The sequence below is a fragment of the Coptis chinensis genome, chromosome 3, assembly GCF_015680905.1.
Source record: "Coptis chinensis isolate HL-2020 chromosome 3, ASM1568090v1, whole genome shotgun sequence".
In the NCBI taxonomy this organism is placed as follows: domain Eukaryota; kingdom Viridiplantae; phylum Streptophyta; class Magnoliopsida; order Ranunculales; family Ranunculaceae; genus Coptis; species Coptis chinensis.
In genome coordinates this window covers 16492557-16508076 of record NC_141458.1, presented here as the reverse complement: position 1 = coordinate 16508076, position 15520 = coordinate 16492557, and the positions used below count along the sequence as shown (strand labels likewise).

Sequence of the window (15520 nt, the reverse complement as noted above, 5' to 3'; positions counted from 1 at the left end):
AAGTTACACATACTAATCTTCAAAAGGACTTAGTTGAACATGTTTTTAATTGGACTGGCATTGAAGAAACAGCAGATCCGGTACCAATTTATGATCCAAATTGGTCGGATCCAGATGAGGGAGAAGGAGGCGAAATTTAAAATGGAAATGAAAATGTATTTCCTATGTATTTCCTAACGTGAACTATTAAGTTCCAACGTATTTCCTATGTATTTCCTATGTAGTTCCTAATGTATTTCATATGTAGTTCCTATGTATTTCCTAATGTATTTCCTATGTATTTCCTAATGTATTTCCTATGTAGTTCCAACGTATTTCCTATGTATTTTCTAATGTATTTCCTATGTAGTTCCAACGTATTTAATCAGTTGTATTTTAATGAACTATATTACAATGTATTTTAATTTTATTGGTAATTGTATTTCTATGAAAATAATTATATTGGACAGAACATACATAGTGCATTAATTAAAAAAAAAAAACAGTTAGATAAAAATACATAGTTCATTAATTAAAAATACAATGAAATTAAAATACATAGTGCATTAATTAAAAAGACAGTGAAATTAAAATACATAGTGCTTTAATTAAAATAAAATACTAGATAATTAAAATACATAAGCTTAGTTAGAGCTAGAACCACCTCTAGCCCTTCCCCATTCAAAGACGTATTTCAGCTTGTTGTTGCTTTCGATTATAAAAGCGGTATCGGGATGGAGGACACTTGTATCGGTCGCTAAAATCTTAGCTTCATATTGCATCTTTTGAAGCCGATTTTTTTCCAATTGAACCTGATTTTTTCTGCTTGAATCGATTTTTTTTTTTCTTCTCTTGCCATCACAGTTCTTTGACCATATGCAAGTTCCCTTTCCCTAAGTTCTAAGCATTTTTTGTGTTTCATTTGCATCCTGTGAAAATGTATCCTCTAAACGTGTAAAGTAACCCTCCAACATACCAATTGATTTTTCTTGGTTCCTTTTGGACTTGGCTTTCTTCGATCCAAGAGGACGCTCCATTTCTTTTGGACGCTCTATTTCTTGAGAACCCTCCAATTCAACTCCACCAATACTTGGTGAATTAGAAGTTGAATCTTCACCATCATTTTTGCGACCTTTTCCCTTTGTGGGGCGGCTTGACCTTGCCTCAAAAACGTTACTCCATTTTGGATTATCCTTGAGTATAACGTAACAATGATCAAGTGAAAAAGCCGATTTTTCTTGTAGTTGGTACGTCATCCTTGCCTCGGACAACTAAAAAAAAATGGTGGTAATTAGACTAAAATAATCACTAGGACTAAGATAATTAAACTGCAATAATAATTAGACTAAGATAATAATTAGACTAAGACTAAAATGGAAATAATAAATACACTAAGATAATTAGACGAAGACGGAAATAATTAGACTAAGACTAAGATAATTAATAAATTCCAAATTGACAACGTTGTAATTACCCGCTTTGTATTGTTGTACCACTTGCATGTCGAGCCTCCACCGCGATTCACAATTGCAACAAATTTGTTCATCATTTTTGAAATATATTTCCACCTTCCGCTAATTGAATCGGGGAGACCTATTCGACCCGTCGCTTGATTGAACTTCGTTTGTTACACGATTCCAAAATCCTTTTGCATTTGGAAAGCACCAACAATAGAGTCTTCACTAATTTTTATCCAAACAAGACATAGAGCTTGATCATCGGACATGCTAAAGTGAGCTCTCGCTTTTGCTTGAGTGCTACCACTTGCTTGAGATGCTTGAGTTGATGCCATTTGATATTTGGTTTTTAAGAACTGATTTTAAAAAGAAGAAGAAATATGAAGTTCGATTGTTGGAAGTGTGAGTTGAAATGAAACAAATGTTGTATATATACCAAAGTTTTTATTTTGACCGTTTTTGACCGTTCGACTTTTTGACCGTTGGTAAACTAGCGTTAGGACTCGGACGGGATGTTGGATTCCGTCTCGGTGATTTTTTGTAATCGGACGGAATCCAACATCCCGTCCGAAAGTTAACAAGTCGTTGAAAAACTTCGATTGGAAGGTTTCACCTCGTTTTGAACTGGGAAAAATTATCACCTTCATTATCACCCTGCATTGCACAGCAGTTTTGGACCCAAGTAGGTGATAGTTTTCACTACCCCCTCTCTATCACCTGCATTGCAAATGCTCTTAGCATTGAAGATTAAAGTCAGGTTGAAAGTTTGTTGGCAAATATATGCTAAACAACTTTGGGCTTGGGCTTGGGCTTGGGCCTTTCGTCCTTTGTTTCATCGATCATCCGTTATTGACGTGTCATAGGGTTTTAGAAACTTTGATTCTTTTAAGCGTACATCCATCTTCACTCACTCACGGCGACGTTTCTCTCATTACAGGTATATATATATATATGCTCTCTTTTTTATTGCACAACAAGTTTTAAATTTACATGGACTAATTAATTAGACATAATTTTTTTTGATTAATCCAAGTGAAACATGGTGATGGAAGATATTAATCAAATGTCAAAGATAATAACGCCGCAGATGGAAGAGAAAGCTACACAACTTGGGATTGATTTAACCCAACTTGATTTCAATTCCATTATTCTTCCTCCTGATGAGGATATGGGAATCCCAAGGTAATATTTATAATAACAATTTACTTTAATGCCCCGTGTTAAAATTTATAGATATTTGAGATGTATTGGTTATTATTTGTAGTGATGATGAGGAGGAGCTGACGAGGCATGAAGAGAGTCTTATTTTTGAGTCTGGATATGGTAATGTTATTATTGTGGACCATCTACCTTGTGTTCCACCCGAGAAGTTTGAAAAGCTTGAAGGTGTTATAAGAAAGATTTTTAGTCAGATTGGTGTTATTAAAGAAGACGGTCTTTGGATGCCTGTTGATGAGGTTACACAGAAGACACTTGGGTATTGCTTCATCGAATTCAATACACCTCAGGTATATTTATATTCGTATGAATAACTTTGCAACATAATTTATTTGTTTTTAAGTATGTGACTGTTTTCATTTGTTTAAATGTGGATTTCAGGAAGCAGAGCTCGCAAAGGAGAGGACCCACGGCTATAAACTTGACAAGACACATATATTTGCTGTGAACTTATTTGATGACATTGACAAGTTCATGAAAGTGCCAGATCAGTGGGCCCCTCCTGAAACCAAGCCTTACACACCTGGGGTAATCGCTATAATCTGGATCTTGTGCATTCTATGATATGCTAGGAACTTTGGGTTTAGCCGTTTATCTTTAGGAGCAGTTATCAAAATTGTTTTTTAGGATCATGTCCCTTGTTTCACATAAACGCATCTATACCATTACCATCAAAGTTATTGGTTCATTGAATATAAGATTCCATTGTAGAAGACTGAGACCATTCGTTTCACGGTTGTTGGTTCAGTGTATATTACATGCCATTTATCGCCACTCATCGAACATTGGCATGATGTACAACCAACAACCGTGACATGGCATCGAACATTGGCATGATGTACAATGCTTAACTGAAATTGTCTTGTGTGACACCTTAATCCAGTCCATTCTTTTAATTTTAAAAGACATTGATGCTGATGGTTGCGTGATATGCTTTTTACAGGAAAACTTACGGCATTGGCTTACTGACGAAAAAGCACGTGATCAGTTTGTTATTCGTGCTGCCTCCAACACCGAGGTGCTATGGAATGATCCCAGGCAAAAGAAACCCGAGCTTGTATATTCTCGTGCGGTAAGTCAATATTAGATTCTAATTGTCAAATTATGCTTGAACTTTTGATGACATTGTTTTTACTGTGATTGTTATAAACTTATTTTAGATTAGAGTTACCTATATGATTTAATGTTAGTTTCGACTGATTCGAAAACAAGATCTGCAGTATACTAACGATAAAGGTGCAATATTTACTCATTTAAATCATGAATGCTGTACAAAAGTGTCTGCTGATGGGAAAAAGGTGCAAGTGTTTCACAACTTCTTAAATCCTTAATTCTTATTGTGACTTCTTCTTTGTGAGCATTCTAGCAGTGTCTAGACGTGGACCTTCTTTCTTTGTTGGTGCAGCTTTCACTCTACAATGACAATCGATTGAAAAAGTGAAGGAAAATATAAAAAGACTATCCAAGAATTGGTTTTTCTTTTTTCTTTTTCTCTATCTTATTTTTTAAAACAGCTTTTTAAAGAATGTTTGTTACCCAGTTCTTGAAGTTACTTTCAGCGACTACGATTGGATTCTCGTTTTGGGAAACTAAGTAATGTTCTCTATATGAATTTACTTGTCCAACTTCTAGACATATCAAACATATAGTTTCTGAGTGTTATACTTCCTGTTAATTCAGTTCTTAGTAGTGCATTCTATTGATTGCTCCAAATTGTGGAGGGCTTTCTCTTTGATATTTTCAATTTTGAGCATGGATCAAAGATTTTCGTTGATATTTTGATTCTTTTCTTGTAGGATCTCAAAAAATGTTATTTTTTAGGGTGAGGCGTGATTTTCAATTGATTTTGTCTGAGAACAGCTATGTTTTTTCAGTTCACAATCTTACTGTCTTTGACCACTAGAAATTCTGCTTCTAAAACTCTTTATGTTGTTCTGAGATGCATGGAGTGATTACTCTTTGCTTTGTTTGGCAGTTTTGGACTGAGGGTTTTGTAATGTGGTCGCCTCTTGGGACATACTTGGCCACTGTTCACAGGCAGGGTGCCGCAGTTTGGGGTGGTGAAACTGCCTTTAACCGCCTTCAGCGCTATGCCCATCCTCAGGTAATGATTTTCTCTCTTGTTTTTATCTTTTTAAGTCTGCGTTTTCCCAAGTTACATTGACACGGACACGTGTGTCCATATCCGACACAGATACGGAGTGTCTGACACAGCGAAATATCAAAAACTAAGGTATATCACACACAATATGTATCCGTGTGTGTCCGATACGGACACGTGGATACGTATCCGACACATATTTTTTTTGAAATATGGTGTGTCCATGTAACATAGGCGTTTTCTCTTCCTCATGCACACTATGGGATGAATGCAGGTCAAGCTCATTGATTTCTCTCCTGGTGAGAAATTTTTGGTCACGTATAGCAGTCATGAGCCAAGCAATCCTCGAGATACACATGTGAGCAGATGTCACATTTATTTGCTTCGAATTAGATTGAAGTGTTGATTTGTTTCTCATTTGAATATCATTCTTGATTTAGAGGGTTGTGCTGAACATTTTTGATGTGAGGACCGGAAAGTTGATGAGGGAATTTAAAGGAAGCGCGGATGATTTTGCCACTGGTGGGACTGGAGGTGTATCTGGAGTTTCATGGCCTGTTTTCCGGTAATTGTGTCTCAAATATCTCATGTTATTATACATAATACAAATCAACATGGCTGCTTTCTTATTATTACTTATTTGCCCTAATGATCGCTTGTAATTGTTGTCTCTTTTTTTCTGCTCCTAAGATATGTGATATCATGTCAACTCTTTGTTTTGTTTCATTTCTAATTAATGAATTATCTATTTCCAGATGGGCTGGCGGAAAAGAAGACAAGTATTTTGCTAGAATTGGGAAAAATGTGATATCTGTGTATGAAACAGAGACCTTCACTCTTATTGACAAGAAGTCTTTGAAGGTTGAAAATGTTATGGACTTCAGTTGGTCTCCTTCTGATCCCATTATTGCTCTGTTTGTTCCAGAGCTTGGTGGTGGAAACCAACCTGCCAGGGTGAGTGGTAGAAACTTGTGATCGAAGCTACAGATATTTTTGATGGAACAAGTGAGTAATGTTAATAGTTTTCCTTTTTTTTGCAGGTGAGCCTTGTTCAAATACCTGGCAAGGAGGAGCTGAGACAGAAGAATCTGTTCAGTGTCAGTGACTGCAGAATGTATTGGCAAAGCAATGGGGATTATCTTGCTGTCAAGGTCGACAGATATACAAAAACAAAGAAGAGCACATACACTGGTTTTGAGCTTTTCCGCATTAAAGAAAGGGACATCCCAATCGAGGTTTTGGAGCTGGAAAATAAGAATGATAAGATCATTGCCTTTGCTTGGGAGCCCAAAGGTCACAGGTTTGCAGTCATTCATGGAGATAGCCCCAGGCCTGACATAAGTTTCTATTCTATGCGTACCTCCCACAACTCTGGCCGTGTTTCAAAGCTCACAACGCTTAAGGGGAAGCAAGCCAATTCTCTATTTTGGTCCCCTACTGGCCGCTTCATTCTCCTTGCGGGGTTAAAGGGGTTTAATGGACAGTTGGAATTCTTTAATGTTGATGAGCTAGAGACAATGCAAACTGGTGAGCATTTCATGGCAACAGATGTTGAATGGGATCCCACAGGAAGGTACATTTTAGATCTTCTCTTTTACCGCTCTTTGACAAGGATATCTAAGAGCCTCGTATTTCTTTTGGAATTTTGGTATCGAATTGTATTCGTTATTGTCACAAACTGATCCTTTTCTTTTCATTTGTAGATATGTTGCAACTTCTGTTACTTCAGTTCATGAGTCGATGGAAAATGGTTTTCACATCTGGTCTTTTAATGGGAAACTACTGTATCGGATACCAAGGGATAATTTCCTTCAAGTAAGCAGTCAATAATGGAAAGTTTGGTTTTTCACATATTAATAGTTTGGAATAGTCCTGTACTCTTGCCGTAAATGATAGTGATTTTTTATTATATACTCTTTATTGTCGTCGTAAAGAAATTGTCCTGTTTGTGTCGTTACTATCTTCTCCTGGAGCTTTGTAATTGTAGACAGAAGCATTTGTGTGGGAATTGAGTTTTGTGTGGGGTTTTTCGAGTATTTTATGTGAACCTGGTTTATGCTAGTTTTATAAGTAAATGTTTGAAGGATGGAGTCTCTAGAAATGAAATGATGATTTGATTTAATCGAATTGTCTCAGTAGTGAGTATCTTCTCTGTGAAAAGTGTTCATTTTCAATTTGTACTACGTGAGTATAATAAAAGACCCGACCATTCATCGTTGTCAACTCAAGGAGTTGGTGCTCCTAGTTTGGGGCCTTAGACAAGTCTATAACATTGACATTTTCCTTCATTTGTCATGGTTCTAACAGTGATATGTTTTTTGCGATGATACAGTTTTTGTGGCGTCCAAGGCCACCTTCCTACTTGACTGCAGAGAAAGAGGAAGAGATTGCTAAGAATCTCAAGAAATACAGTAAGAAGTATGAGGCAGAGGATCAGGATGATATGAATATGATTAGTGAGCTGGACCGTGAGAAACGTAATAAGTTGAAGTCCGAATGGGAAGAATGGGTCAAGAAATGGAAGCAGTTGTATGAGGAAGAGAAGATGGCTAGGCAGATGTTGCGGGATGGGGAAGCAAGCGATGAGGAAGAGGAATACGAGGCCAAGGAAGTCGAAGTTGAGGAAGTCTTGGATTATACCGAGGAGATTATTGATTATGATGATGAGCAAGAAGATCATTAGTTTGTAGCAAATGCTGTCTTTCCTTATCTTTTTTGAGCAAGAAGATCATTAGTTTGTAGCAAATGCTGTTGGAGAGCACATAAAGAACCGACTTCATAGAACCTTGAGCTGTAGCCCCATATTGTTTCTTTTTTCTAACATTTATTTGTTTTGTACTAATGAGCCAATTGAAATTATTACTACTCAGTGCCGAATTCCATCTTCGTCTTTTAAATTTCCTTTCATAAGTTGTGCCGCGAAGTATAAGAAATATGCAGTTGGTTATTTTTGCATTATACTCGGTTGGTCGGGTTTATTTCTCTAACTTCATCCAAAATCTTACAATCACAAGATATTTTTCGTAGCATATTAATGTTCAAATTCATTTACCCGGCTTTAATTTATAATAATGACATGTTTGGCCACTCAAAACCAAAGTCTCTTGGGAGACAAAAGACATAGTTTCTGCCGTCTACTTATTATGGCAGTTGCTAAACAAGGCCACAAATTTAACTGGATTTATGACACCTTCCAAATTTAGAAGCCTTTTAACAGTTCCATTAGAATGACATATACCCCATTGGACTTGATTAGACCAAACAATCATGGACAGATTTTATTGGGCTTTATTAAACCCTAATCCAGCCCAACCCAACCCACAATCTGGAACCCTAAAAAAGCGAGTATTAAAACCATCGTTAAGTCTTTTTGTCCACTCTCAAAACGAAGCTGTTTTAGATTTAGGGTTTTGAGATCTCTCCGCAAAAAAAATGGTTACCTTCAGGGTATTTTTTTTTTTTTCTCTCTCATTCTATCATGTAATGTTATTTTCTTCATTTTGAGAAATGGGTGTTTCATGGTGTTGTGCAGTTTCATCAGTATCAGGTGGTGGGGAGAGCTCTTCCAACTGAATCAGAGGAGCACCCTAAGATTTTCAGGATGAAGCTTTGGGCTACCAATGAAGTTCGTGCCAAATCCAAGTTCTGGTAACCAATCTAACTATGATCATCATTTTTTTATTTTATTTTATTTTATTTATTTTGATGAGCTGATATGTTTTGTTGGTTTTATAGGTATTTCTTGAGGAAGCTGAAGAAGGTTAAGAAGAGCAATGGACAAGTGCTTGCTATCAATGAGGTATTTCATTTTTTTTCATTGTTAGGCTTGTAAAGGAATGTGTTGTTTGTTTTTTCCCCTCTATATAATGATTCTTGTTTTGTGCTTTGTGATAACATATGATTGTTATGAATTTACTAGTTTGCGTGTAATAAGTGAGAATCTCTATCAAACCTATGTGATATGTCCTTGATGTCACTGTAAATGTTGATAATCTAGCTTCATAGGTTGCTTATATAATCATTATTATGAACATTATAAGTGGCATTATTCTACACAAGTTACATGCTATTAGGGTCATCTGCGGGTTTAGCAGTCACATGCTTGTTTGTAGGCCATGGAAAATTCATATACGTAGCGAGACAATTTAGCGTGTAACTTAACTAAGTGATAACGTTTTGTAACTGATTGGTTGGTTAATGGCTCATTAATGATTTTTTTAACATGAAACCCAATCTGAAGGGGAATTTGATTTTTCTGCCAGTGACTGTGTGTGGCGAACTCATTGATATAAGTTTGCTTCTCGGCGCATAAAAACCTGTCAGATGACTCTATGACCACTTAACATTTCTTGAAAGCTGATTGTCTTGATCACCTAGGCTTTAGTGCTGATTCGTATCACATTATTAATCTAAACTCTATCGATCAGATCTTAAATGAGAATAGTTATACACTTACTAATCTTTTTAACAGATCCTGTCAAAAAAAAACACCCCTTTTTTTTCTTGGTTCTTATACAACCATCCTGAAGACTTGCAGTGCAGTCTAAGTGATGTTGTTTCATATCTATTGCCTTGAATATTTTATATACCGCGAAAAGAAGTTATTTGAACTAGAATTGATGTGAATATCTGAATTATTCATAAAAAAGAGTTGTTCCCTGTATATTATTATGGGTTGAATGAGTACATAGCTCTTGTTGCTCATGACTTCAAGCTATTGATTCATTTCCTTAAACAAACATTAAGGTAATACAATATTCTTGGGGATGAACTGCGTGTTTTGAACCAATTTCCACTATTTGCATAAACCATCATCATTCACGTTGCTGTCATCAAATGCATGTCATTCCAAATTCTGCTGATGATGGTTTGTGTTCGCAGACATCCAGTCGATCATTTCAATGTTTGTCAGGAACTGATGAAACATGTTTTCAGTGTTATCAAAGATATTGTTATACGATGGCCTATTTTTAACTGGTGTTATATCATTGTTTATTTTTTTTCCCTACATGATCTTTGTTTATTTGTCAGATTTTCAGTAGTTCTTATTATGCCATTAAAGATTCATGCAACTTAGTATCTCTTTACAATGTTGGTGACTGCAGATTTTTGAGAAGAACCCTACCAAGATCAAGAACTATGGTATTTGGTTGAGGTATCAAAGTCGAACTGGTTATCACAACATGTACAAGGAATACAGGGACACCACTCTAAATGGTGGTGTCGAACAAATGTACACTGAGATGGCTTCTCGCCACAGGGTGAGGTTTCCATGCATTCAAATCATCAAAACTGCCACCATCCCTGCTAAGCTTTGCAAGAGGGAGAGCACCAAGCAGTTCCATAAGAAGGATATCAAGTTCCCTCTGGTCTTCACAAAGGTTAGGCCACCAACAAGGAAGCTGAAGACCACTTATAAGGCATCAAGGCCCAACTTGTTCAAGTAATTCAGTTAGTTGATCGAGCGATTGATGAGTTATAAAAACCTTTTTGTTTCGGGGTTGAGACTTTGTTTTTAAGTTTTGGTAGGTTGATGTTCTTTGATTATGAAACATATTGGATTGTGCTTAAACATCTTGGTGTTTTTTACATTGGAGTAATTTTTGTGTTGCATTATGCGTTTCCAGTCCACACCTGTTTTGGTATTTGCAGGGAAATTGCAGTAAGTAGTGTTCCTTACCTAGCTGAAATGCCAGTCATTTTGATAATTTCAGTTACTCGCAGGGACATTCAGGATGTGGCCTTTATTTAGTAATTTGGTGCGTGGTTGATTCTTCTAATGATTTTGTAAATGTATTTGTACTCAGTAGTTAGTTCTTGTTTCATAGCTTTCGCTCTAAAAACGCTACAACCAAGAAGAAATGACAAGTCCAATAGTGTCTTCTTTTAACTTCTAAGGTTTTACTTGCGGAGTACCATATCCTTTAAAAATCATGTTATTGCGGACTACTGGTCACTAACTCCGCCTCACCAATTATGGCTGTTTGAAATGGAATCTTCCTGTTTGTTGTCGGGTTGGAACCAGGGAGTTTTTGTTTCCCAGGGCTGAGAAGAACGCGCCAGCAGTGGTTGACTGGTAAATTTTCCGGAGGGGTTAGTTTGTGCCTCTTTGGTTAACTTGTGTGTGGGCGAAGATTTTTTAGTTGATGATTTGGTAAAATCTAGTTTTTCTTGTTTTAGCGCCTTTTAGGTATAATCAACATTAATATAGTAAAGGTGTTAAAAAATACAGGTGAAGAGATTGAGTTACCATAGGAAGCAAGTTGGTGTGCAACTATGTTATGATAACGAGATATATACCGTCTGATTCAATGAACACCAAATTATCTTAACCAAAAACCAAATGTATGTATAAACAGAAATATCATATCGCCAAAAGAAATTACCTGAAATACGCCAAAGTTATATTAATCGAAAATGAAACAAAGAAAGATGAAGTAAATACAAAAACAGATGAAGTATTTGATCCAATCTCAGATTCAACCATACAAATTCGACACCTGTTTCACAAATATATATAACATGAAAACCAAGTACCACCAGGTGTGGTTAGAAAGAAAACATTTGGAATAAGGTCTTAACCAAGTACTCAATTTGTTTTGGGTATATGGTCTTAACCATAGGCCTTTAAAAAAGAGTAGTTAGGTGTTTGTGTGAAGAGTTGTTGATATGGAGAAATATTGTTGAGAATGGGAGTAGATAGTCTGTTGATTAGAAAAGAGGATGTGTTGATGATTTCAAGCCAGAATTGTCTTGGCATGTGAGATTGGGCTATGAGAGTTCTACTCATATCAAGTAGATGTCTGTGTTTTCTCTCAACAACCCCATTTTGCTATGGGGTGTGAGCACAAGTGTATTGATGGAGAATGCCCGAGTTAGCCAGACAGTTGTTGAAAGATTGACTAGTGAATTCACCACCATAGTCAGTTCTCACACACTTTATTTTGTAATCAATTTGATTTTCGATCATTGTTTTGAATGAAATAAATGTAAGATGAAACTCTGACTTTGCAGTAAGAGGAAGTATCCAACAATATCTACTAAAGAAATATTTGAAACCACTTATGGATTCAACTGGAGCTAGTCCCCACAAGTCTATATGTAACATTTGTAAAGGTGTCACAGTTTTGACAACAGAAGACAAAAAAGACAGCTTATGACTTTTGCCAAGTTGGCAATCAATATAGAAAATGGAAGTAATGTGCTTAGACTGAAAATCTTTAGAAATCACATTGTTCCTTGTAAAAATTTGATGCAGTCTGATGAGATGGATGCCCTAGACATTGATGCCAGGTGAGTGTAGAAGCTTTAGCAGTTATGAATGCAATAGTAGTAGGAAATGAGGTTGATGCAGGGGAATTGAAAGGCAATGGATATAGACCATTGATTGAACTACCTTTGAAAAGAATTAATCCTCTGTGAAGCATTGTCCTTCACAGAAAAACCAGTAGAATCAAAAATTAATGAACAGTTATTATCTGTAACAAATTTGTTAATAGACAACAGATTGTGTGTCATTTTGGGAACATGCAAACTATTTCTCAGTTTAAAAGTGGAAGCAGAAGTATGAGGAGTTACTAAAGAGGATCCAGTGTGAAGTATGTGCAAACCTTGTCCATTAGCAACCATGACTTTTTCCTTTCCTTTGTAGTCTGAAGGATGAGAGATGTTAGAGAGGTCTGAAGTAATATGATGAGAGGCACCTGTGTCCTCATACCAATTGGTATAAGCATTTGCAGATGAAGCAAAATAAGCTGTTGGATGATTGTTGGATGGATAATGAGCTGGATCATAGGATGTAGAACCTTCAAAGTTGTTGTTTACATAATTGTTGAATGGTGCTAAGTTGTTGTTATATGACGATGGTCCATAAGCTTGATAGACATAATTTCCTGAAGGATAGCTTGCTGAAGCATTATCTTGAAAAGTTGCCATCATTGCAAGTTGAGCAGGTGGAACTTTCCCAACATATGAATGGTTCATACGACTATAACAAACCACTGCTATGTGACTAGGCTTATTACAGATCTGGCACACTGGTTTGTTAACTCTTCCATTTGTGTTAGAGCCAGTATTCTGATAGTATGCTCTGCCATAACCATTTCTACCACGACCACCTCTATTTTGAAAGTTATTTCCTCTATAACCCCCTCTGTTTGCTTGATAACCTCCTCTATTTGATATATTATTGTTTTGGGATGTTGCCACAAAAGCATGAGAAGTAGGTTATGATGATACATTGGTTTGGATATGAGCATTTCTCTGTTCTCAGGCTAATTCTTCACTCCAAAGTAAACTATGCAGTTCATCAGGTGTTACTGGATCATTATTTGATCTTACACGAATGGAAGTAGTAAATGGTCCATACTCATCAGTTAATCCAGATAATACATAACACAGCAAATCCTCATCCTTAACGGCATCACCAGCAACTGCCAAGCTATATGATACTTGTTTAATAGAATGTAAGTATTAAGATATAGTTGAGTTACCTTTCTTGATTGTTTGAATACGATTTTTCAACTGATTGATATGAGCTCTAGAGAGTGTAGAGAATCTTCTTTCAAGAATAGACCATAACTCTTTTGATGTGGAGATACCAACCACGTACATAAGGTAGAAGATCAGCAAATAGCGTGCCATTTAACCAGATAAGTAGGGTTCGATCCCTTTTCACCCAATCATAAAACGCTTGATTTTCTTGTGTTGTTAGATTTCCTTTATCATCAATAATGAATTGAGATGGACACTCTTCTCTTCCAAGCACAAGTTCAAGCATATTAAAATTTCGAAGAATAGGTAAAAAGATCGATTTCCATAACAAATAGTTATCTTGAGTGAGTTTGATTGGAACTAGATTTCCAATATTTTGAAGAATCAATGATGAGTTTTGATTTGTTGTCTGGTTCAATTGAATTGATGAATTATGGTTTTGAGTTAATGGAATTTGAGATGTAGTGTTGGTGTTCTTTGAAATAGCCATTTGTAGTTAAGATTGATGATGAAATGATCAAATCACTGATGAATTTGATTGAAGAATCAAAGAAAATATATCAATTTTGAAGCTTTGTAGTAAGGTTTAATGGCGGAAGCTTTGAAGGTAAGAAGATGATAGCCATTTGGCTTTCATGGCTCTGATACTATGACATGAATTGAGAAAAGATGATAGAACTCAAAACAGAAAAATGGATTATGTTCATTTACATTCTCTGAGCTCAGATGCTCTATATATACAAGAGGTTTTCACAATTACACAATCAGTTAGTTTGTTACAGAAAACTGTTTGTTTGTTGTAACTAATCTTTGCTGAGTTGTCTTCAAGTGTTGAGTTGTCTGATCTTCTAGAGCCTTCGAGATGTTATCTCCATTATTCAGTTAGAGAAGAATACTAGCTAGTTCAAGTTTGTAAATTTTATATTTTTGGGCGCTACAGGGCAAAATAAGGAAAACCTAACGGCTGTTGTGCGCAAATTTTAATTGCTAGAATCGGGACACTGATGGGAACGGCTCCCGCTTGGTTTTTCTGGGCTTTGTTTCCACCAGGTCGCGGGTTCGACTCACGAAATTTTATTTTTTTGGGTTGGATCTCTCCCGATATAAAAAACAAGTGAAACAAATATTCCCAAGAAACACAGATCTTCCAATTTCACATTCTCATCAGTTCAATTAAAATGTTTCTAACCAGGTACTAATATTCCCAAAAATCTAGGGTTTGTCTTAAAGTTTGGACAGAGGGGTTAACACGTTCTCACCTCACCCGAAAGACGGTTGTTTTGAGTTGAATATGCAATTGAAGCAATCAAGGTATATATAAATTACTTTATCTTCATTGTTTTAAGAAATAGGGTTGTCAAATTTTGATTTATGTGTCTTTTGTGTTGTTGGGTTCCACTGCATTTGGTTTGAAGACTAAAGAAGGTGTTGTGCTTGTTGTCTAAAAGTGCATTACTTTGCCATTACTGGTAAAGTTTATTTGTTGGAATGGTTTTCTTTCCTTATTGAGCTATAGGTTAAAATTATATAATTTGAAGTGAGATTGGGGCTCTGTGTTTTTCTGATATAATAAGTTTGTAAAGTTTTTCGGCGTAAAAATAAGTTCGAATGTGTACTCAAGTGATCCTTGACAATTTAACATGGTTGATAGTGGGGGAAGTAGTAATCAATGGAGACATGGAGTCAATTTTCTTGGTTTTATGACCTGCAATCTATGGTACATGGAACAGGTTTTCCAATGCAGGGTTCGAACCTTCACGGATTTAGTTCAAGCGAAAAGGTAATATATGCATATCTAGACTGTTAATCTACTACACAATATTTCAAAAAAAAAAAAATCATTTATTCTAATAACATTCAATTTGAGGATGTTATTAGACATGAGGAACTATCCAACACATATAGTCTACAAATATTGACATCTTTTAGGAAACTATAATATAAGCAATAGGTGCTATGAGTTGACTTATGAAATGAAATGCATATATAAGATTGCTATAAGCCCACTTGAGTGTGCGTGTTGATAAGAGCTCAAAACTGTAGTTTTAACCCCTTAATAATATTACATTTAGACTAATTATGTTTATAATAAATAAGAGTTAGTACTGTTTACGTGCTTTTGTGTATTCCAGATATTGGAGTTAAATATGTGAAGAAATATATCACTTTTGCAAGAGAAGGGAGCAAAGGTTGGTTGCTAAAAAGCTCTATGATTAAAGCCCAAGTTTCAAGGAGAAAAAACTTTTTTAAAGCCCAGTCAAAGTTGAAAAGT

At 35.9% G+C, this 15520-nt stretch overlaps 2 protein-coding genes across 2 annotated transcripts; both read left to right on the top strand.

The window, feature by feature from the left end:
• The first annotated feature begins 2237 nt into the window (after positions 1-2237).
• On the top strand, positions 2238-7702 carry LOC147508260 (eukaryotic translation initiation factor 3 subunit B-like). The gene is made up of 12 exons (XM_086600814.1): positions 2238-2373; positions 2470-2618; positions 2701-2944; positions 3036-3182; positions 3598-3726; positions 4630-4758; positions 5030-5113; positions 5196-5320; positions 5511-5709; positions 5796-6328; positions 6459-6570; positions 7088-7702. The coding sequence occupies exons 2-12, from the start codon at positions 2476-2478 to the stop codon at positions 7436-7438; spliced, it is 2196 nt and encodes a 731-aa protein (XP_086456940.1). The 5' UTR covers positions 2238-2373; positions 2470-2475; the 3' UTR covers positions 7439-7702.
• A 349-nt stretch (positions 7703-8051) lies between these two features.
• On the top strand, positions 8052-10368 carry LOC147508259 (large ribosomal subunit protein eL20). Its single transcript, XM_086600813.1, has 4 exons — positions 8052-8202; positions 8288-8403; positions 8491-8554; positions 9861-10368. The coding sequence occupies exons 1-4, from the start codon at positions 8188-8190 to the stop codon at positions 10200-10202; spliced, it is 537 nt and encodes a 178-aa protein (XP_086456939.1). The 5' UTR covers positions 8052-8187; the 3' UTR covers positions 10203-10368.
• Positions 10369-15520: the final 5152 nt, after the last annotated feature.

Excerpts from the sequence above, each read along its gene's own strand:
- LOC147508260 (XM_086600814.1), top strand. The coding sequence starts at position 2,476 with ATGGTGATGGAAGATATTAATCAAATGTCAAAGATAATAACGCCGCAG. Across the intron at positions 3,183-3,597 it reads CCAAGCCTTACACACCTGGG|GAAAACTTACGGCATTGGCT; the intron begins GTAATCGCTATA and ends TGCTTTTTACAG. Across the intron at positions 5,710-5,795 it reads GTGGAAACCAACCTGCCAGG|GTGAGCCTTGTTCAAATACC; the intron begins GTGAGTGGTAGA and ends TTTTTTTTGCAG.
- LOC147508259 (XM_086600813.1), top strand. Across the intron at positions 8,404-8,490 it reads CGTGCCAAATCCAAGTTCTG|GTATTTCTTGAGGAAGCTGA; the intron begins GTAACCAATCTA and ends TTGGTTTTATAG. Across the intron at positions 8,555-9,860 it reads AAGTGCTTGCTATCAATGAG|ATTTTTGAGAAGAACCCTAC; the intron begins GTATTTCATTTT and ends TGGTGACTGCAG.